Raw genomic sequence first — 23,824 nt, 5'->3', positions numbered from 1 at the left:
TTAAACTTCACATTCAAAGTCTTGACTTTGCTATTTATTTTCCCCTATGGCAAAGTTTGATCGAAATGCCTTCATTTTTCATCTCAGTTTGTCACTTGCCATGCTGAAAACAAAAAAAAACTATTATCACACACTTGATTTACAGACTTTTGATATAAACCAATCAAATTGCTGATACACTACATACTTATCCATATTCTCCCAACTTGACATGCATAATATAGGCATTAGCCAATCAGCACTCTTGATCCAACCTTCCCACAAATTACACACATCAGTTGTTGTCAAAACAAAGAAAAATTGATTGTATATTTTATTGATAGACCAAATTAGATAATTACTATTACTTGATTATGCAAGGGGTTTTATGATGATTGGGAAAGGTTTCGTGTTCTTTCAGCAAACGAATTGCTGTATTTTTGATTGGATTGTTTATCATGAAAAGTAATCTTTAATTATGCAAGATATGTGCCATAAAGCAGTATCAGTTTGTCTTCACTCATTACAGATACTGCATTTAAAGCATTCAATCAAATTAAACTTAAATGTTGCTGCCCATAATTGCATTTTATGTTCACCCATGTCTCTATCAAATTGGTTAGGGGTAAAACCTTTAGGAAAATTTGAGTCAAATTCTGACAAGAAATAAAAGGCTAATGGAAAAGTTAGAGTGAAAAGCTAAAAAAAACAACAACAAACTTTTGAACCAGAATGGCACTAGTTGGTATGTGTAAGGTACCAAGATTGTGGCACTGCTGAATTTGAAAAACATAAGAAAAAGCAGTGCATGGACACAAAAATCCTGCTGAGACTACAAATCATGACCAGCTTTCAAAATGTAAGTTAAAAAAGAAAAAAAATGCATTGAATTTAGAAAATGGTTTTTTACTGCTTTGAATTAAATGGATTTTTGATTCAAATTACAAAAAATAAAATGCTTTTCTTAGATTCTAAAGAAAATGTTTAAAAAAATATAGACAAAGGTGTTCAGGCTAACATATATATCTTTATATCTACATCTAATGGAAATAATTAACCTCCTTAATAAACAATATTTCCTTTATTAGATGGTGTTTTCACTTTGCAAATGCATTTGATACAGAAATATGAAGTTTTCCTTTTCATAAACTTATTCTGGTTGGCACCTGGGGGATAAGTGACTTCTCCTTATTTTGGGAGTATGGCTTGACCCATGTTTACTGATTGGTTTAATTTCTGAGTAAGAGCATTAAGCAAACTACCTTTTTCCAAAATTGATATTATTGATGTGTTAACTTTAAAATTTAACACTAGCAATAAACTGTTAGATTGAAGAAACCTTGAAACAATTTGCTAGTGTGATATCAATATGAAAATTAAACAGGGTGAAAAAATTTTTTGTAATAGCTTATATTTTCTCTCTGTGTATCTTAGTCATATGGAATATTTGTATTCGTCAGTTTAATGCAAAAAGTTGGTGTTGATGACACAAACTTTCTCTAATTTTCTAATTTATATTGTGAATATTACAAAAGAGTGTCTATTCATTATTTGTTTACTTCTGTTTTAGTTAATGGTGACTCCTCCCGTCATTAGCTCTGGCACATTTGTGATGGTATTGAGGATGTTGGCTATAATGTGTGGCTCATGTCCTGAGTTGGCAGTTCAGTTGCTTAAACAAAGTAAGTAATTAGATTATGATGTTGTCTAAACATTAATTATTGTATTCTGTTTGTAAACTTGTAATATAACCAACTGCCTTTATGTAGTTACTCTGTCAGATTCCCCCTCTTTCTTTACAGTATATACTAAGATATCAGCATTACTTCTTGTCTTAGTAGTTCAGTGAAATCTGTAGTATACTTCTGTAAAACTAATCATAACACTTTTTATGGGATTATTTAGCAAATACATTAAATTCTAACAATGTGAATGCAGACCATGAATCACTTCCATGTAATTACTTGAAATAACCATCTATTTAAATCGTCTATTTCAGTAAAGTTTGGTCAAGCATGCCACCATTAATCAGAAAAAATAGAATGGTTAGTTTGGATCTCTGCAATTACCATTTCCTCAATATATTAAATAAATGCAAGAAGGTTAAAATATATATATAACTACTCCCTCTAAATTGCATACTTGAAATAACTAGATGATTAAAATCATGTATGGAAATTTGTGTAATGTAGGTAAATCTAGGATTTACAATTGTACTAAGTGAAATCAGGTTTGACATTGTTAGTTAGTTAATGGTAGCATTTATACATTTATGTTATAAGAGTATTCCATATAATCAATTGGCAATAACATGTTCCTAATATATTTTCGTACAAGATGATGTGTGTGTGTGCCTTTAATCCATATGAATACAACAGTGAAAAGTGAGAATGTAATATGAAACTCTTTGTAGCCATTATAACTATATTCAGTATTAAGAGTTATATGTTTCTATATTAATTAATCCAAGTACAACATATCCTCACATTAATGATGTTTTTTACAGTCAAATATTTTAAGAGTTTTTGTGTTATAGATATAGCAGAGACTTTGAGGTACCTTTTGATGGGCAGTGTTGATCCTGTATCAGACGAAATTGAGGTAATTCATAAGTATCATTATAGATACATGCTTATTACTGTTATAAAAGTATTTCATCAGCATATCTATTTGATATAGTTGTACTTATAAAATTCACTTTTTTTTTGTGTTTACTGGTAACTTTAACACATCAAATTGTGTAAATTAGTCATCCTTGTAATGTAAAACAAATAAAATTTGAACCTATTATTTAAAAAAAAATTTATTAAAAGGTATTTAAAAATTTTCATTCTAGCTTATTCCCAGAAGCCCCCAGGAACTGTTTGAAATCACATCTTTAATTGGGTAAGCATTTATGAACAGTTTTGAAATTTGACATAAAATTATTTAAATATACTTGAAGGTTTTGGATGATAACAGTAATAAACTTAAGGAACACCACTGTTTCTAAGCTGTTTCTTTATGATTCAAATCTGCATGATGTGTGTTTGGGTGTTTTCAGAGAGCTTATGCCACGATTACCCATGGATGGCATATTCAGTGTGGATGCTTATCTGGTGAAACCTACAAGCAGCCACTCGGATGCTGTAGTGTGGCAATGGAGAGATGATAGAGGAGCTTGGCATCCATACACTGGGATAGATAGCAAGATAATAGAGGTATAACAGTAGAACAAGTTGTATAGTGCATAAGTCCAAAGCAGTTAAAAAACTTCATCTATTTAAGAGGAGCAAATATAATGATATAAATGCCAGACTAGTTTCGGAGAATTCCACTCCTCATCAGTGACCCTGGACACTACCACCAATGAAATATCAGACCAAACCAAGTCTTTATAATAGTGAGGTATCGAAGAGGTTTATTTAAATAAATTAAAATGTGGCAAAATATCACAATTTCTTCAAATACCTGTAGAATGATAGGTTTCTTTTTTGTGAGTGTAAAACACTTAAATACACTATTTAATAAGTTCAGTTTTGACCTCCTTAGGACATACCCCATAGTTCATAGTGTTTACATACAAATTGTTGGTTATAATTGGCCCAAAAAGCTTGGAGGAGTTAGTGCGCAAACAAACACACATTTCATCTTTAGATATATAGATTTATTGAGCTTGAAATGTTTAAAATGATGTTTCTTTGTTAATTTCTCAAAGTTAATTAAGTTTCATGTTCTGAAACAAAGGATTTAGCTCTCATCACCATTAGATTTACTTTTAGTAATTATCTGAAAGAAATTTACACAATAAATACAGTATTATTACAAAATGTATTGCAGGCAGCCCATCAATCTGGTGAAGATGAAATAAGTTTATCAACTATGGGAAGAACATATACTATTGATTTCAACTCCATGCAGCAGATTAATGAAGACACTGGAACTACAAGGCCAGTGCAGCGAAGGGTTAACCATTGTTCTGGAACATCATCAGGTGAGAAGTGCTTTTAGGTTTTTGTCTCCTATCATTTCACTTAATAAAATTATAAGTTTAAAAAATAAATTATTTTGAATCACGAGTTTATTTTAGAAAAGACCAGAATAAAAAATTAGCTGTGATAGAGTAGTTTGATTTCAAGGGAGCACTCTTGAAGTACGTTATTGCATTTGAAAAAAAGGTTCATTGTTCTTATATGAGTTCTACTGCTATGTAGTAGGTTTGTCAGTAATTTAAAACTTGTATATTGTTGATAGTGTGTTAACAGCATTGATATAGAAATGGGGGCTGTATTTCAGAAGCAGAATTTTTCTATTACAGGCATTATTCATGAAATATTATTTTTTTGCCAGTGTCAACTTCAAGTATCAGCAGTATTGATTCCAGAGTGGATTGTCTCCATGAGAACACTGAACTTGCTGCATCCTTCATCAAATCTTTGTTTGCAGTACTCTATGAAGTTTATAGCAGTTCTGTGAGTTGTTTAACTAAAGCATAATGAAGTGAATTTATACACAAAGAAAACTGTTATTAGTATCTGTTCTCTCAGAAATTGGTATAGTTTCAAAAAGAGAGAGTTTCTTTGTGTGATATTTTTTGTCAAAATCATTTTGAAAACATACTTTCACATTTTGTTCTACAGTAAAAACATAGTTCATTTCAGTTTAACAGTTATGCGATTTTAGTTCTATTATCAAATCAATAATAAATATTTTGAGCAGTAATACCCAGAAAATATTATAATAATTGAATAGGAAAAATACTTAGTTCTTTATTAAGGTAACAGGGGATTTTAAGGTATTAAAAAGTTCTGTCATTTGTATACATGTTAAAATAATGCATTTTGTTTCTTGAAAATGTTATTTTAAAACAAGGATCAGTAAGATTGGTCTACATTTTTTTATTAACATGTCTTTTATTCCACAGATTGTTTATGGAAAGGATGTCATAGTTACAGTGGTTATGAAGTTTTTGACAAATATATAGTAATGCGTTACATATTTTATTGATTAAGAAACAAGTAAGAAGTTATTAAAATATCACGCATTGTTTTTAGGCTGGGCCTGCTGTGAGACACAAATGTCTACGAGCACTTCTAAGAATGGTTTACTTTGCTCCACCAGAACTATTGGGTAAAGTTCTAAAAAATCAAGTAGTATCAAGGTATGTTAATAACGTAGCTTATACTATAAATATATAAGTATCTTTATTTATTTAGTACCCTCGTGGTTAGCAGTTGGCTTCAGGGCTTAAAACTAAAATCTCTCGGTGGACAGTAAAATAGTCCATTATGCAGCTTTGCACTGAAACAAACCTTATATAGAATGTTTGTATGGCAAAAGAGGAAAGGGATGATATTTTTTAATTTTAGTTTGTGATATCATATTGTCCTTACAAATAAGTGATAGATTTATAGGAAAATTCGTTTTAACTTCCTAACTTTTCATACTTTGGTTAGTTTCATTGGAAAAGATTTTTTTAACACACATATAAACATATGTTTTTTATATTTAAGTATTTTAGTAATCTGTCTTGAAGATTCATGTTGGCAAAAAATATATGCTATTTGGTTTTGTTTTATTAGAAAACCTAGTTTTTCAGTTTTAAAACAATTTGTGTTTTAATATTTTAGAGTAGAATTTTCATACTGGGGAGGCTGGTTATAGCAATTGACATCAGAAAATAGGTTCCTTCTGTTTCATAACCTGTGTATACCTAATTTAATTATGCATACAAGAAGGTCAGAGTGCACATATCATGACCTTTTTACATTCAGAATTTAAGTGAACTTTATTTTAAATTTATTTAGTAAGATTGGCATTGAAACATGTTTTATAATTCAAAGTTTTATTTTATCTAAGTTTTAATGTTTCATTTCAAAAGGAAATATGACAGTTTTACAAAAAAACTTTTGATATTCTTTTAGAAGGTTGTAAAGCTTATGCAAATGAAATATGAAAATTGTAAGATGAAAAAGTTTTTATTCTTAACATGAAAATCACCTTATACTCAACTCTATTCAGTCTCAGCTAGTCTGACTCAGTAAATTCCTAGACAAATCTTCAGTAAAAACACTTTATTAAAAGTCCTGATTTTTTAATTTTTTTTATGTTTTCATGGTTTACTAAAAACTTGCAAAAGTTTGTGAAGGTGCATCTAGTAAATTTAGAATTATAGAAACATTACTTCTTCAGTATGGTATCATTTGACTGACCCATCCACATGGGGTTAACGGTGGCTGACAAAACAGCAACTAAAAACAACAAATGGATGCTAAAGCATCTGTAAATGGCATCTTAAATAGTTTAAAAACACTCCCTAACTAAGTATTGATATATGCTTTATATAATGGTGGATTTTAGAAGTGAAGTTTTTTTTCTCCTATCTGATATGATGTACGAGCATGGAGAAAGATACATGCAAGTCATTGACTTAAAGGACATACCTCTATGATAAGTTGCTCTACTGTGTGTTGCAGAATTTTTTGAGAAGTATCAGTACAAATCTGTGGAAAAACATGCAACAATCTGTAGAAACTTTGAACAGATATCCATGGAGAAATTTTGTGTGACTCTGCAAAGCATATTCTTTGTTTATTATTTAAGTAATAATGGCTCATTATGAAAATGCAAAACAAGTAGACCTAACAATATCAAACAATGTACAGGTAAAATACTTGCAGTTTAATGTATCAAGCATTTGGTGAATAAAATCAAAAGTACAATGTCATTTATGCGTAAATTACAAAAAAAAACTAGTGTAAATAGCCTCACTTGCTTTCTTTGAGTAAACTATCTTTTTTTTCCCCGTTCTTTATTATATTCCATTTATTATATGTATAATACTTGGTAAATATACTAACAGTTGATTCTGATGTGAGATCTAAACATCTGTAAACCTAATGTGATGTATTAATGCAGTTATTGTTGTTACTAGTATTTTCTGTTTTTTGTTGTTTTATTTACAGCCATGTAGCAGCCATGTTGTCATCTCAAGATTTGCGGGTTGTGGTTGGAGCACTACAGATGGCAGAAATTTTGATGCAGAAACTTCCTGATATATTTGGGGTTTATTTTTGCCGAGAAGGTAAGTGTATTAAGTTCATTACCTATATGCTTTATTATGTCAGTAAGTTTTAAAATGCTTCTTTTAGGAGTCTCCAGTAATAGGTGTTGTGGTTTAACTTTCATCTAGATTTTATAGTAAATGTATTCTAGTGGCTGTAAGTTTTTTCCAACATAATTTTTACTCTCATCAGATTTTTTTAACCTTTGATCTTTATTTTTTAATATTTAATTGCCATAAAAGGTTTATATGTGAAATAATATGTCATCAAGGTAAATGAGCCAAAACTAGAATATGATTCATAACAAATTCCATTGGTAAATTTCTAGAAAAAGTTTATATGAAATAATAGAAAAAAAAATTTTTATAAAGACAAGTAGTGATCTATATATACGTAACCTAGCTAGCTGTAGTAACATACAGTTTTAATGCTACAAAACATAATGAAGGAAAAAAGTCAAACTACAAAAACTGAGTTACTTTACAACATTGTAGGTCCATTTTATTGTTGTATAGAAGATATTTTAAAGTGATTCATCAAGTGGAAAACGAAGTTTTATAATAATAGAATGTATGAAAAGTGGCCCGGAAAACGGTGCTAACTCGGTAACCCGTGGCCCGATTTTAACTAAACTTGTGTTATTCTGTTTCTATTCTCATTTCATTACAAATATGGCACTATTGTGCACTGTTTTTGCTGTATTTAATTACAGACAAGCACACACACAAACAATCTGAGTTTTAGAAGTATATATATATATGTATACTAGTATCTCTTTCGATACAAGAAAGGAATCATTGGGACTCCAGACAGAAGAGTTCTGTGAAAGAATTAGAGCAATAAGGTTCGTCATTTTTTTCTGTGTGCTTCTGGAAAAGTCGTTTACTTACTTACGTAAATGAAAATTTGTTGAAATAGTAAAAAATTGATTCACTCCATAAACACGTAGCAGTTTGGGTGGTTTTATAAGTGCAATAAGCTTTAGTTTTGCTCAGCCAGTACTGTCAAATAGTCATTGTTAATATTCAGACATTTTACAGGTGGTTTTAAATGGGCAATATTTATGTCCACCATTTTGTTTCATCATGATCCCTAATATAAAGTGCTACTGTACTTAATGATATTGTTGAGTAATTATACAAGATTGTCATTTCCGTATTTCTCAAGCATTTTTATTTCTTCATGGAACATCCCTTTCTAATTATATACAATATTTAGAAAAAGTAATTAAAGTTATGGGAAAAACTAAACGAAAGTTGCATCCTTAATCTGAATTTTCTTTTATAGCTAGACTTAATTATATATTGATGCAAATAGCTTATTGTACATTTGGATGTGTGTGTGTATGTATGTATATATATATATATATATATATATATATATATATATGTATATAGTACATCATAAGACTTAAGCCCACAACTTTCAGAGTTGTATGTAATAGCAAATGTATGTGGTTTGAATAGCATGCATGAATTTGAAATAAATGTGAAGTTCAACATAGTGTATGACTGTTTTATTAATAATTGAAACTTTGTTGTTATAGGTGTTATGCACCGGGTCAATGAACTAGCTAAAGCAGAGCCTCAACAGAATAGTCCTTGTGCTAAGGATCTGTCACAATATTCATCTCCTCCAGTTCCAATATCTTTAAGCTTTAGCCCTTGTGAAACTACTCTCCCATTGGCCAATCCCCATACTGGTTCATCTTCAGCAGATGGCTCTCTGCACTTTGTTAGCAGTGTTCTTTGGGGATCTCCTTCCTCCTCCTCCTCAGTATCATCAGGACCGATGGGTCTTCGAGTTCTGCCCCCTAACCCCTCCAATCCAGATGAGGATCATTGTTCTTCAATTGGTCAAATGTAAATATAAATATATATATATATAGTATATATAAAGAAATATAGTATATAGTAATTAATTGTAATTTGTGAAGTCTTAATTTTCTAGTTATTTTTAGTTTTAAAATATAATTTTCAGAGTTGTTGAGTTAGATTTTTCATTGTATATGATCTATGGAAAATTTGTAAGAACAAACCGATTGAAAATATTCAGACTTTAAATCAACAAATAATAAATTACTTTTCTTTCACCTAAAATTACAATGAATTAAGTAGAATTTTTTTTTAACCCAACTTGTAGAACTATTCAGTTTTGAAATAAAATTATTTGATATACTGTCCTAATGTTTGTTAGAAATTTTATTTTCATTGATTCGTAATATTAATTATATTCAGTAATAATAAAATTATATATGTGAGTCTACTTAGGCTCCTAAGATTTGATTGGATTGCAGTAAATCAACCCACTAATTGCCTGACCACAACACATAGTATGATATTTCATACACCTCGTTAAAAAGCTTTACGAGTTTAGGTTAGCTCAGTTGGATAGAGCATTGAGCCTGTTGGCCAAAGGTCCTGCGTTGAAGCCATAGTCCCAGAGTTTCTTTTCATTTACAATAATGTTTGTTAAAATGTTTCTCTCATTAATTCATAATATGCCATAAAGTATGTTACATAGATATATATTTTAGTAGACAAGTTTCAGATGTTTGATTTGAAGGTAAATAATCCAAGCAATTTATGGATAATTTTTGTAATCACTTTTTTTTTTTGTAGGCGTCTTAGTGATGTGCTCAAGAGAAAAAGGACTCCAAAACGTGGAAATGCTACTAGTCGTAAAGTACGCACAGAAGACAGCCCCAGAGATTCTGTGAATAGTAATTTTTCTTTTCGAAGCTCAAGTCGAAATGAGCGGACTTTTGATAATTCTCCAAGTCAGTTATTAAGTGCTTCTGTTTTGTCAGTCCCAGCCTCTCCTGCAGCAAGCCTTCACTCTCCCTTGCCTGGTGGTTCTGTTTCAAACTCAACCAATTTACAGTGTACAGGAGTAGGTCACTCTGGGAGAGGACGTCTGAGTACAGCTGCTGCAAAGACTTCTTCTTTCCTTGCCAGTCTTAATCCTGCTCGATGGGGTCGGTGGAGCAGCACTTCTCCTTTACCAGGAAGATCCTTGAGTTCGGTAAGTCAATACATTCATTGTCTGTGTACTAAAAAATTTTGTATTATTATGATGATGATGATGCAAGTTTTATTCTGTTAACATGATATTGAGACTTGTATTGCTTTACTAGATTTTGAGCCAAACTAACAATTAATAAAGTACACCTCAGTTCTCAGAGATTCAGAGATAATGTTATCAGACCAATAGAATATAGTTTCTTGTAGATATACTAAGTTGAACTAATTTATGTAGGTCATGTTTTACATCAAATTATCCATTAGTTATGTTGGTTGTGATAGGTAAGGCTTTGTGTATCCTTCTCATGTTCTGCCATACAGGTGCATAATGAATGGCCTGAATCACCAATGTGTGTATCTGAGTATAATGGCCATATTTTGTTTTTGTATAATTGGGTTTGATAATCATAGGTATATGTGATACTCCTGGTTTTTGAATTAGCTCCATTAGGTGAGCCACTACAGGCAACAAAAGTATAAAATGTATAAAAATTCAAGGTAAAATTTACTGATGAATTTGAAAACAAAGTTTCATGCAACAACTCTTCCTGTGGTTTGCAACTTTGTCAATTAACATATTTGAATTTGGTGAATGTTTCATATTGTTTTTCTTCTACATTTTGTCATATATCTCATTTCAGTATTATTTTGGAAAGTATTTAATAATTGAGAATATAACTTTATTAGTAGCAAAAGTTTCAGTGATAGTCCAAATTGATAATAAAATAGTATTAGGCTTAATCAAAGTATGCTTCTGTTGCCATAAAATAACACCACTGATCTAAATCTAGTTTATGTGAAAATAATGTAATAGTGTTCAGTAAATGTTCTTATAAGTTTACTATTTACCATAAAATAGTTTTGTAATTGATTGATATATAAATATTTTTACTTTATGAATTTCTGTTTCTGAAGGAACCATCTACAGACCAAAAGGCCACAAGCTGTACTAATTTGTCTGGGAATAGAGAGAAAATTAAAGCTTGGATCAGAGATCAAGGTAAACTTCAATGTCATAATTATAGAACAAACTGATGTTCAGTCAGTGGTCAACAGAGAACACTTTTCTGTCTGAGATCACACTTTGTAATGTAAATGCTAACCTGTTTTATAATAAATACTTTTTTTTTAATTTACTTAATGTAAGCTTACAGTGTCATTGATGAGATCAATTTAAAATGATTATGCCGATTAACTTTCTAAAATACAGGAAAGAATGATAGTATACATGTCCACCAACTATGGGTACAGAGCATATATTATATATAGTCTGCTACTGGTGATTTTTAATTGGTTGAAGTTGTCACTTTTGTGTTAACTTTCATTTATTGAAGAAACTAAAAATAATTTCCATTTGGAACATAATCTAGCTTTTGCAGTATTAATTGTATATTTAATACTTTAGCAACGAACTCCTAATAGTCAGCAGAAAATTACTACCTAAAAATAAATAAATGCATACATTGATAAAGCAAAATTCCAACTGAAACCAATACCTTGTTTTCAACATTATTACGTTTATGGAAGACATATTTTGAACACAACTTTTAATGGTTTTTGTTTTCATATTGTAAAATCTGAACTTTAGTTTGGTCCATTTTATATAACACTAACAGTAAAAGAAGTATCCTTCTTACACCATAAAATAAATTATTACTAATGTTTTATTACAGTAATTATTGTATTATTGAAATAATTAATATGTACAACAGATCAAATGGTTCACCCATTAAGCTGTCTGACATTGTTTCATAGTCACACATTTTGCGCTAGTGGTATTCCATATGATATTCTTTGTTACTGCTCTTTAGTATTTAAACTGCCATTAATACTGTTAGCTTGATGCTTTAATGTTAGCATAATATCTGTAAAATAATTGTTCATGTTTCCTTTTTAATAGAATTTGATTATGCATAGATACATTACTATCTGCACTTGACTCATTATTCCCTATTTAGTTAGGCTATATGAGGTATAGATATGAAAACATGTCACTAACAGGAAAATTAAAGCAGGATATAAAATCTTTCCAATATTACAAAAACTAGTGTTTAAAATTCAGTCTTGATCAATTAAGAGATTAGTATGACTATAGTGTACATAATGATGAAATACCTTTAATAATGTTCCTGGTAATTTTTACACATTTGACCTGACAGTTTTTTGTTGTTGTTTTTTTTTGTTTGTGTGTGTGTGTGTGTGTGTGTGTGTGTGGCATGTTTCTTTAATATTTCACAACTATCATGCCTTGTTTCATTTGTAAACATCTAATAGTTGCTTTATATTGACACTTGACAATGTCTATTTTATGCTAAGCTTATATTTGAAGACATTAAATTGAAAGAGGTAAAGCCTATTAAGGAAAATGCTAAGTGTTTGTGACTGTAATCCCTAATGTTTTTAACTATTATTCATTCATATTTTTCAACGAAAAGCAGGCATTTAATACTTAATTTAAAAAAATTATGAAAAGATCAAGATTGGCATTTCTCAGTCTGTGGGTTATAAGATGTTAGCTCATTGTATGTACTAGTTGAATCCATTTTAGTGTGTTGTTAACAATAAGTAAAATTAATGAACTATTATGCACAGCTCAAAAGTTTGAGAACCAGTATTTCAAGACAGAAAATCATGGAACTTTACATCCAGCTATGAATGTTCTTAATCGAATCACCTCATCTTTGGAACACCTTGAAAATGTTGTAAGTAAAAGATAACTTTGTCTTACCATAACTACCTAAGGTTATGTGACTTTTAATTGGGTATCAGAAGTAAAAAATAATGAATGAATGAATGAAGTTTTTACATTATTTTAAGTTGAAATTTAGTGCAATATAATTATTTTAGTACTTGCTGTTCAGTCCAATTACAAAGTGAATCGATATTTAAATTACTTTGAAAAAGTAATGTGAAAGCATATAGCCTTGCCATTTGATTCAAGAATCAATAATTCTTAATCTTTCTCACAGGCTGATGGAGGACTGAAAGCTCTAGAAGAGATTCGTGATGTGGTAGTAGAAAGTGATATATCTTCATTTGAAGTCATTCACAGCAAATTGGTTACAAAGTTGTTACACTACTTGACAGCTGCCAGTGGTTATGGAGCCTGTAGTAGAGATGACCGTCTACGAATATTTCTTCATGTTTTCAAAAAAGCTCCAGTATGTTTCAGCTGTGAATATTTATATCAAAGTGACTGTTTGATGTTTTTTTTACATTTATTAACACTATTCTTATTATTTATTGATATTTTATCAGTTAATAATGTGTTGTAGTACTTCATAGTATGTTAAAGTTCTATTTAGTGGTATAGTAGTTAGGGCAAAATCTAGCTAGTCACTGTAGACAGTAGGTTAATTTAATTATTCCTTACAGCTTAATAAATATTTGCATGTTGAGAGGTCATTTTTCATATAGAACTTTCTCCTGTGTTTTAGAAATAATGATATTCCTAATGTCTATTTTGTATTCAAATCTAGTATTTTTAAGTACAGTAGTACTTAATAATGTGGGTTGACAAGATTTCCAAATAATTCATAGGCCAAAAACTACACTGTTGAATTTCTAGGCAAAACAACAACCATTTAAACTATTGGTTATTATATATTATGTGCATATATACTAATAATATGCTAAAAAGGTTGCTAACATTTCCAGTATAACAATTCAAAAACATCTAAAACAGCAACTTTTTCATCTACTACGTACCTGATCACGTCAGTGAAGCTAGCCTCTAGACGGCTTGAACTATCACTACAAGATTTCTCCAGCTTACTTGACTGGTCTGTGGGTGTACGCTTTTGATATTCCAATAAATATATACAGATTTTTTCATAAATGGTAAACATGCACATAATTAAATATCTTTTAAACTCAATTCAACCCAACTGATGACACCACATATTGATGGATAGACATGCTACAGTTTCTAAAGGTAAAGTTTATACTTTATACAGGTATAACATAAAAAGTAAACAAACAAAAGTATTAAAAATTATGAATTTTAAAATGAAGTAGAGATCCTGCTATAAAAAGTAATGAAAAAAAAGAATTAAAACCACAATCACAAATTTATAAAATTTAATCCCAATTTTGGCAGTTTTATACACTTATCTGTAGGCCAAAGTAAGGATTACATTTTATAAATTTGTTGTGTACATTCCATGAACATATAAAAACTGAACAAATAAGTTGGAAAAAAAATTAATTTAGACTGCTTCATTTCGCTACACAGATTACAATGCCAACCAAAGTAGGGATTGAAAATCATTTTAAAATCTATCTAACTAGTATCACTTTACTTGTTTGTGTACTTTTTATTGCAGCATTTATTTTGTTTTGGATACATCTTATAGCAGTTCTACGAATAACCAACAATCCATACTTACCATTAAAATTTTAATTTTTCATATTGGTAATAATATCTGTGGTTGTTACTGATATTTTAAGTATTTTTTTTCATTTACTATTGAAATTCTAGTTTATACCCTTTCCACAAAATAACTAGAAAGTCAAGACTACAATAAATAAAAGTTAATCACCAATAAGATTGGATAATTGTTCCTTAAAATTGGTTTCTTGAAAGTTGAATACAAATCAAGTTTAATTTTTCAGTTGTTTAAGATCTCAACACTGGAGTTAGATAAACTTGACCCTTCTCCCCTCTCTGCTCTTGTTGCAAAATTGAATGCCTGTGTAAGCCAGCTAGAACAGTTTCCTGTAAAAGTTCATGATTTACCAGGTGGTGGTGGTACAGGGAGCAGCAGAGGAACAAGCACCCTCAAATTTTTCAACACCCACCAGCTCAAGGTAATACATATTTTTAATTGTTACTATAAAACTACTTATGAATGGGTTTTTCACTTAGAAAAAAACTAAATTTTGTTTCTCATGTTTTTAAGACTTAAAATTTAAGTTGGAATAATGAACTTAAGCATAAAGGATTTACTAGCAAAATTAAAACTATTCTCCAGGTTGAAATGCACAGAAACTTTATATAATAGAGTACACTGTTTTATAAAAGACTTAAAAATTTATATTTTATATTTATATTAAAAGTTTATATTATGTCCTCTTTGGAATAAGCCTTTAGTTTTCATGAAATGTTAAGTTATTTCTGGAAATTAAAAAGACAACAAAGATATTTAACATTGATTTTATTCCAATTTTTTTAATGTTTTTATACTTTTAACCTCAGTTACAACATTAAATATTTATGATTTCAGAAATACTTCTTAATATTAAATGAATCAGGTAAGAAGGAATAGTATGAATATTGATGCTAGAAAGAAAGAGAAAAATATCCAACAATCTGAGACCACAAACTCAAGATCTCTTATTTCTGCTTATAAACAGCTCATTAGTTTTTGGCAAGACTTGAATGTTTAGGTTGTACTATTGTGGCTTTGAGTGTAAATAAAATAATTTTTACTTCAAGAAACTAGTGGCCAAAATTTCCTTTTAAAATCATAAAATATTTTTCCTTCAATTTTGTGCAATACAATTAAAATTTTTTTTATCTATTATTCAATGAATTATTGAGCAAAAGATGTTTTAAGTTCCTGAAATTTCTGATACAAACATTATCTAACCTACTCTGCATAATACTTAACTACTGTTCATATGATATTAAATATAGAAATATAACCTAGAACATTCTATTCCATTGTTACAAAGGAAACATTTTATATCAGGAGTTTTTCTTAAAAAGAAAATCATTCCTTCAATTTTTGTAACATTAAATCTTCTGAAAGATTTAATTTAAAGTTGTAGGTTTCTCTGGGCAGCAAGCAGTTGGTTCATTACTTATGTTTTAACAGCAAGTCTGTCCTGATAGGACTGGATGAGGACAGAAATTTTGGCTCATTGGCTTTTGCCTCTATTATGTGAAAAAGATAAAGCTGGATTTATAAAAATGGACTTTGAAATAGTTCTACAAAGACAGATTCTTTGTTAAAAGTAAAAAATACAATTAATTGTTTTTCATTTAGAATTTAGAGGAGGTACTTTTCTTTATTTTGCATCAGTATTGACACAATTAAATTGTTACTAACCTTAATACCTATAAAATATTTAATATGATTATCTGGGATGTTGGTAAGGTAGGGAACCTTGTATTTCTATTTAATACTTTCTTCAATTTTAAAATATCTCATTTATCATGTTGTTATTCACTGTATTAACATATAGATCTTATCAAAATATACATCACGGTAGTCAAAAATTAGAAGTTATTTTGCTTAACACTTGGTGCAAATTTTCATTATCAAAGAACAAATACAAAAAAATAGCTCATATATTCTGATTATTATAGTTCATTCAAAGGACTAATAAGTAACAGATGTATAACTCTAAAAATCAGGTTTCAATACCAGTGGTGGGCATAACACAGATTGTTCATTGTGTAGCTTTGAGTTTAACTACTAACAAACAAAAAGTATTGACTATAAATTACATGCCATGATTTTTTTACAGTAGTTTTCAGCTGTTTACCTAGTAAATGTAGCAACTTTAATGAGATTTTGAGGAAATTTTAGTTTTTCTTAAATTTTTCATCTGAATTTATATTTAAGATATTCATAAAGGTAGATAATATTTGTACATTAATGAAAAGCAAATGCCCACAATTGTTATAGTTTTTTACATATGACTTTTTTGTTGTTGTTGCTGTTGTGTTACTTGCAACAGTGAAAATAATATGAAATGTATTTATTTCTAGTGCAATCTTCAGCGACATCCATCATGTTCCAATCTTAGACAGTGGAGAGGAGGACCTGTAAAAATTGATCCATTAGCACTTGTTCAAGCTATAGAAAGATATTTAGTTATTCGAGGATATGGAAGGATTAGGGTAAGATTATCTTTTCATTTAATAGTAACCACCAATCAGAGCATGCTACAAAAATAAAAATCAACGTGTCAACTTACGTGCCTTAGGTTAGTCTTAATTCCATGTACTAACTTAGATGCAAACTAATCTCTATAATAAAAATGTGATGATAAAAACAAATATAAGAAATGCAGTTATTATATAATTTATAAACTTGTAATAATAAATCAATTGTAAGTTTACTTTTTTGGTTTAAAGCCTTTATTTTTCAACTCTTTGTTGAATATTATCTTCACTAATATGATTTTATTTCTGTGATCGTAGCTATAATGAAATTATGAAAATTAATTTCAAACCCAACTTTCAGAATTATAGGAGATATATTTTGTAACTACACAGTAAGTTTAGAATTTATTTTTGTTGGTTTCACATTTGTTGTTTTTTGTGCTGAGGTTTCTTGATCTTCCTATAGGATGATGATGATGATGGCAGTGATGATGAAAACTCTGATGAAGACATTGATGATACCATGGTAAGTCTTAAAAGTTACTGACATACATGTTAAATAATATTGGTTAGTATTTTTTTCTTCTTAAAAATTTGATGTCCAAAGTATGAGATATCAAAAGTAAATGCCTTTTTAATAAAATTAATACAGAAAACACAAAATATGTGACTAGTAAAGTACTGTTTAATATATGTTGTTGCCCAGGTTAGTAGACTATACAATTACTGAAGTTTATTTATTAATAATTCTTATTACTAGGCACTAACTAGTTTATATCTTATATTTTGACTGCTAATCTGCCGCCATCTTCAGAAAGTCCCGAGAAAGGCTGTTGTATATGATATTACAGGAAACCCACAGATACTGGTAAATAGCTCAGCTATAAATACACCCTCTCAATATTGTACAAATGGATGTTATAGACTGCCTAGTTTCCAGATTGAATAAAATTAGTAATGCAGAAGATGCTAAGAAGAAGGAATAAAAAACATCAGTGCATTCTACCTTTAATAGATAGATACCCTGAACACTTGATAAAGAACATCCAGGATTGAATTATAACTACTACCACAACATCAGTCCATCTGGGACTTTTCTGAAGACAGCAGTCAAAATGTAGGATATGAATTAATTAGTGTAACTAGCACCTACTAATAACAAAAGATACACTGATGTGGTATCTAACTGATGCAACCTTACCCTATTCTTATTATTATAAATATTATATGAAAACATTCTTACAAATTTTTATTGTAAACCATGCTGTATATTTCATCATACTTTGTATCTGGGTTGTTTTCCTTATTGAATAACATCATATCACTAATAGGTTTAAGTATTGCCATCCTTCAGGTATATATATATATAGAACAAAACTTTGCTTGTTTCTAGACTGTCATGATGATTAACCAAGGCCAAGCCCATTATAAGCTTCAGTTTTTAACTGGGGACCACATTCTTCCATACAACTTTTGAAATAGAAAAAAAATCCCATGTTTCAGATGATATATATATTTAAGATTTTATCAGCTTCAGGAACTTGCAAACTGTAAACTAAAATGTGTGGATAGTTGAATTTTACAGTTTTTGACATCACCAAATTAAAGTTTACTGTTTGCAAATTATTTAAGCTAATAAAAGCAATGAACTTGTTGAAATCTTTGCATTTCCAGCTTTGTTTCATAAAATGACAAGTTTTATCTGCACAGGCAAACAGTTTGACAATTTCCACCATCTAAAATAATAATTGCAACAGGGGGGGGGGGATATCAATAATTAGGGCTAGCAGTTTTGAATTTTTTGTAATTACTTTATCCATAGCAAATGTTAATAAAATATACGTTAAAAGGAAATTTAAAATACGAACATTTCAGTTATAATTTTTATGTTGGAGATAATTTGAAGGAAGAGACCAAAATACAACTTTTCAAAACTTGGAAACTTCAGTTTTATAAAGGACAAAACTGTTTTTTTTTCTAGGCTGCTATGATGATCAACCAAGGCCAGGCCCGTCATAAGCTTCAGTTTTTGATTGGGGAAAATGTTCTTCCATACAACATGACAGTGTATCAAGCCATCAGACAGTATGGTGCAGGTGGTCAAGGTGCTGATGGGCATGAGACAGACACAGACTCGGAGAATCCTGTTGGATATGCTAACATCTGGGTGCAGACTCATACCATTTGGTGAGAATTTTTTTTTATTAACAAAATATGTGTTTTACTGTCATTAAGCATGATTATAATCCTGAAACCTTTTTATTCATAATGATTATGGACTGAAGTAATAATAATTTTATAAACAACTTGCAATTTGATGTGTAAAAGATAGACCAACCCTTATTGGTTTAAAACTGGCCTCAGATCAGCAATCGGCTGACCTTTTCTAATCTGCTATTGCAATCAATCATCAGCTGTACTTAATATACTAAATTCACAATTTCAACTTCTCAGTTACATAAAGACAACACATTCTTCACAATATGTGTAAATTCATATGCAGTGTCAGTGTATCTATAATAATAAAAGGGGCGTGTCTGTGTGTGTGACCACCATAGCATCAAGAGAAAAGAAACTAGAAATCTGAAATTTTGCACCCATACTAAGTGGACCCTGAAGGTGTGCACCTGGGTATTATTATTTATCCATGTGCATGCTCGTGCATACATACCCCATAGTATATCAGTTAGATTAACAACTTCTAATATATAGAAAAGCCAGTGCTTTTTGGTAACAATGCATTCCAACAATGGCTTTTATGTCATGTTGCTTAGTAACCAAAGTATAAAATGAAATGTATAAACAACATAACTGGAATAATATTTGTTGAATTCGTAATTTAGAGTCTCCATTTATTAAAGAGATTTGTTTTTATTAAAAACATCGGTGATACAACAAAAAATTTCTTAATTCAGAAACGATTTGTTTAAAATTGGATTCATATTTTTACTTTCATGGTAAATTTTATGCACTTGCTACAATATATCAACCTAATAACCCATGAGAAGCTGGCTACATTTGCTGGTTGTTTAATAAAAAGCAGTATTGTTTGCTAGTATTATTTGTAATATGGACAGTGTGTTAATGAACTGTACCTATGGTCCCTTGAAATTGGTTATCACAAATGGCTTACATGATTATTTGTTTTAATTATTGTTATGGATAATGTTAAAAATCATATTTCATTGTAGTACTCAGTAGTAGTGTCTAACAGTTGGTTTTGTTCTACATGTCGTGTTTTTGTCATCTGTTATGTTCCAGATATGATTCAGTTACTGATGTCATCTCTTTCATTATTGTTTAACAAGAAATTTTGTTCTAAGTATTGTCCAATTTTATGTCATATACTAATGACTAGCATCTGACTGTGTATTTTGTTCTTGGTGCTATCCAGTTTCTGATGTCAAATCTCAGTATTCTCTAGTATTTCACTATTTTGTTTTAGGTCTTATCCACTTTTTAATGTTAGCTTTTATTAAGCAAGCTGTGACTCTTTTTTGGGAGGTTATAGATAGTATTCAGTTCCTGATGTCTGCCTCTCACTGGAATATAACTCTCCAATTTCTGATAATGACTCTTAATCACCATTATCTACATGTTTTTTCTTTTTAGGTACCGTCCAGTTCCTGATGAAGACCCATCATCGAATAAAGCCATTGTAAGCAGTAGTAGCAATTCCATTCATCGTTCTCAGGGTATATCTTCAGGCTGTTCTAGTCGCCGCAACAAGGGAGCTTCAGGTGGAAGAACCTCACCCAAGAAAAAAAGTGATGAATTATGGAATGGTGAGTGAGAGTAGTATCATTCATTATATAATGACTCTATAACTTGTTCTAATGAAACCTTATTTCTCAGAAAGTTATAAGTTAAAAAAGAATTATATTTTCATTTACTCAAAATTCCATTCTTTCTGCCATCTTACAGGAAGTGTTTGAAACCTTAAATTCTAGAAAACAGAAGAAATGGATACTTTGTTATGCTTAAATCATTTCTGTCTTGTGTTTTATTATACAGAAGGACTAGTTCCAGAATCAGTTCCTTTACTTTCCTTCTACTTAACTGCTTCACTCCCAGATTCATTTACAGTTCAAGATCCTTCATTAGAAGTGATATGCCTCCTTAGGGTGATCCATGCTTTATGTCGTTACTGGGGAACACTGTATGATGTGAGTAATCTTTCATATTGCTTCTGAGGTTTTTTTTATGACATTAAGATAATTTTCCACTATCATGTCTGTAACACTGTTGGAGCACTCAGTTTGTGATCATATGTTGCTGATATTAACTGATCTCAGTGCAAGAGAAAGATGAATTTTACTATCCTAAAACTATGCATTGTATTAATTTCTAAATAGTCAGTAGGTGTTAAGAGATTACTTAAAATGTAACTAAAAGTTTGATTCCTTACAGTTTCAGTGGAATTCATTTTTTTATCTTATTGAATTCCCAGTAAATAGTCATTAGGTTTTTAGCTGTTAAATTAGTACAATTAATTTTGCATGTTTATGAGTACATTTCTAACTTACTTTAGATGAGCTGTTGGAATTCAGCCATTTCCCAGTCAGAGTTCCTGAACAGCAAGTTAACAGCCAAAGCTAACAGACAACTTCAAGATCCATTAGCTATAATGACTGGTAACCTACCCCAGTGGTTGTCTCAGTTAGCTTACGTTTGGTAAGTACACTTTTGTAATTTTTTTATATTTATTAGTACTCCTCCTACTCTTTTGTCAACTTTGAAAAATAATAATTTCCTTTTTATGCATCATGAATTTTTGTATAAATATTTTTAAAATACCAAAAAAAAAATTAAATTATGTTCAGAGTATTTCAGCATGTTTAATATTTCTTCAGTTTAAGGTAGGTTAATGTGTGTGTTTGTTTTTCATAGTTTAAAGACTATGTAACCATATACCCTATATTTTGTTCTTTAGCCCATTTCTCTTCCCCTTTGAAACTCGGCATTTACTGTTCTATGTGACTTCTTTTGATCGAGACCGAGCACTCCAGAGGTTGTTAGATATGACACCTGAACTGAGCAGTAGTGACAGTAGCGAGAGGGTGACACCACGATTAGACCGAAGGAAGGTAGTTGTCTTTTTCACCATATATATGTCACTTCTGTTTATTACTTAAAGCAAATTTTTGTTTTCAGTAGTTCATTGAGAGCTGTTATTCTAGGTTTTCTGGATTTCCTTATCAATTATGTATTGAATTGAGTAATATATCTTTCCTATCACACAAATGATTTGCTATGTTCAAGCCTCAATTGTTTTGTAATGTCTAGGATAAACTTTTGATATTAATATTGTTCCAGAAGTGTATGTACATTTCATAATTTGAACATGAATTGATCCTAGTTAATATTTATTTATGTTTTCTCTGTATTGTTGTTGGATACTTTTCATTGGATTTTTAACAATATTTGTGAAACAATACATCTGTGTTGTGTTAACAAAGTGATAAAATTTAAGGTAAATTTGGATGAAAATTATCCCCAGTTTTGAAATGCATATGAAAATGATTTAGTTGTTGTTTATTCTACATTCTGAAACTCGTGAAAATGGAATTTTATGCATTATTATTTTAAAAAATCACATTTCTTTTAAATGTATGAAAACTCAATTCCCTTGTTGATCTCAAAATTATTTAATGTATATGTATTATCTGCCATGTGTTTGTGGTGTATTGACAATTAATGGACACTGTTTAGTTTGTAAGCCTGTACTCCGTATACTAATCTCACGCAGTCATTTTGATGTGAATCCACATCCAAGTTGTACTTGAACCATAAAAAGACCTCATAGCAAACATCTGGATGTTTTACTCGTGAAGAACCATCAAACAAATAGAGATCAGCCATTCACAACTAGTTACTGCAGATTGGTCCAGTGTTTCAAAGTGTCGTTAGCAGAATGTGAACTATTTTCAAGCCAATGGAATGGTTTGTGTGGATACCTGAACAAAGCAGACCATCATCCACAACAGCAGCAGATGGCTTCTATCTGTCAATTCTGGCTTGCCTTAGTCATAAGGTGGAGGCTCTGAGGCTTAAATCAAATGTTTACAACTACATCTGAACACTCATTATACAGATGGTTAGAAACAGATTTGAAAAGGCCATCCTTTGTCACATTCTCAATTACATTCTGTTCATAGCAAGGCACAAAACAACTAACCAGCAATAGTACCAAGAACAGGGTGAGTTGACTAGAATCACTTGGGGCAATTTTCTTTTTACAGATGAGCCATACTTCGCCATCCAGCCAGATAACAGGCTTACACACATTTAGCGAAAATCTTGATTCAGGCCTAACAGTGTTCCACGGGAACATGATGCATATGGGAGTGGTGGAAGTATAGTGTGAGCAGGAATAAATATTGGTGAATGTACGGACTGGTACATCAAGCAGAATTTTACCATGAATGTTACACGTGATAGAGAATATCTTTTTTTGGTTGTCATGTTCTAGTGCAATTGACCCCAACTTCAGCCTAGTGTATGATAATGCACACCCCAACCATACTAAACTAGCAGTTACATTTCTTTGAAAAAGTAATTAACCATTTAGAGTGAATTTCACACTCAGCAAACTTCAGTGTCATCAAGTGTGTATGAAATGCTCTTGGATGATGTATTATATTTCTTCAAGTGGCTCCGGGCATAAAGATGTTCTGAAAACAGATCTTTCAGAAGGGTGGTTTAGGATAATTCAGTACCTCATCATCATTTTCATTTTAAACATCTAACATTAATACCAGATTATCCTTGCTATTCATTGTGACCATACTTCATATTGACATGAAATGTCATGAACTTCTAAGATGTAAAACTGCATAATCACCGGATGAATTATTTGCATATTAGTTAATGTGTGGGAATATTAGATAAAGTATTACAAATTCAGATTGTCATTTAATAGTTTTAAACAGTAGTATATATAA

General features: G+C 30.4%; 1 protein-coding gene across 6 annotated transcripts in view; it reads left to right on the top strand.

Annotated features, from left to right (window-relative positions):
* The window catches only part of LOC106463160 (E3 ubiquitin-protein ligase TRIP12-like), a 125,515-nt gene that overhangs the window by 79,288 nt on the left and 22,403 nt on the right, over positions 1-23,824 (top strand). For all 6 annotated transcript variants that reach the window (XM_013923159.2, XM_013923157.2, XM_013923158.2 and 3 more), the window contains 21 exons: positions 1,550-1,661; positions 2,516-2,580; positions 2,816-2,865; positions 3,023-3,179; positions 3,799-3,952; positions 4,309-4,430; positions 5,013-5,119; positions 6,924-7,042; positions 8,569-8,884; positions 9,644-10,046; positions 10,961-11,045; positions 12,638-12,747; positions 13,015-13,206; positions 14,660-14,854; positions 16,764-16,895; positions 17,347-17,406; positions 18,862-19,067; positions 20,493-20,665; positions 20,895-21,046; positions 21,412-21,554; positions 21,814-21,967. In XM_013923159.2, coding sequence (XP_013778613.1) covers positions 1,550-1,661; positions 2,516-2,580; positions 2,816-2,865; positions 3,023-3,179; positions 3,799-3,952; positions 4,309-4,430; positions 5,013-5,119; positions 6,924-7,042; positions 8,569-8,884; positions 9,644-10,046; positions 10,961-11,045; positions 12,638-12,747; positions 13,015-13,206; positions 14,660-14,854; positions 16,764-16,895; positions 17,347-17,406; positions 18,862-19,067; positions 20,493-20,665; positions 20,895-21,046; positions 21,412-21,554; positions 21,814-21,967 — 3,207 coding nt within the window. The remainder of the gene's footprint in view (positions 1-1,549; positions 1,662-2,515; positions 2,581-2,815; positions 2,866-3,022; positions 3,180-3,798; positions 3,953-4,308; positions 4,431-5,012; positions 5,120-6,923; positions 7,043-8,568; positions 8,885-9,643; positions 10,047-10,960; positions 11,046-12,637; positions 12,748-13,014; positions 13,207-14,659; positions 14,855-16,763; positions 16,896-17,346; positions 17,407-18,861; positions 19,068-20,492; positions 20,666-20,894; positions 21,047-21,411; positions 21,555-21,813; positions 21,968-23,824) is intronic.

Source organism: Limulus polyphemus, unplaced genomic scaffold, assembly GCF_000517525.1.
Source record: "Limulus polyphemus unplaced genomic scaffold, Limulus_polyphemus-2.1.2 Scaffold1339, whole genome shotgun sequence".
Classification (NCBI taxonomy): Eukaryota; Metazoa; Arthropoda; class Merostomata; order Xiphosura; family Limulidae; genus Limulus; species Limulus polyphemus.
This window is presented reverse-complemented; position numbering and strand designations above follow the sequence as displayed.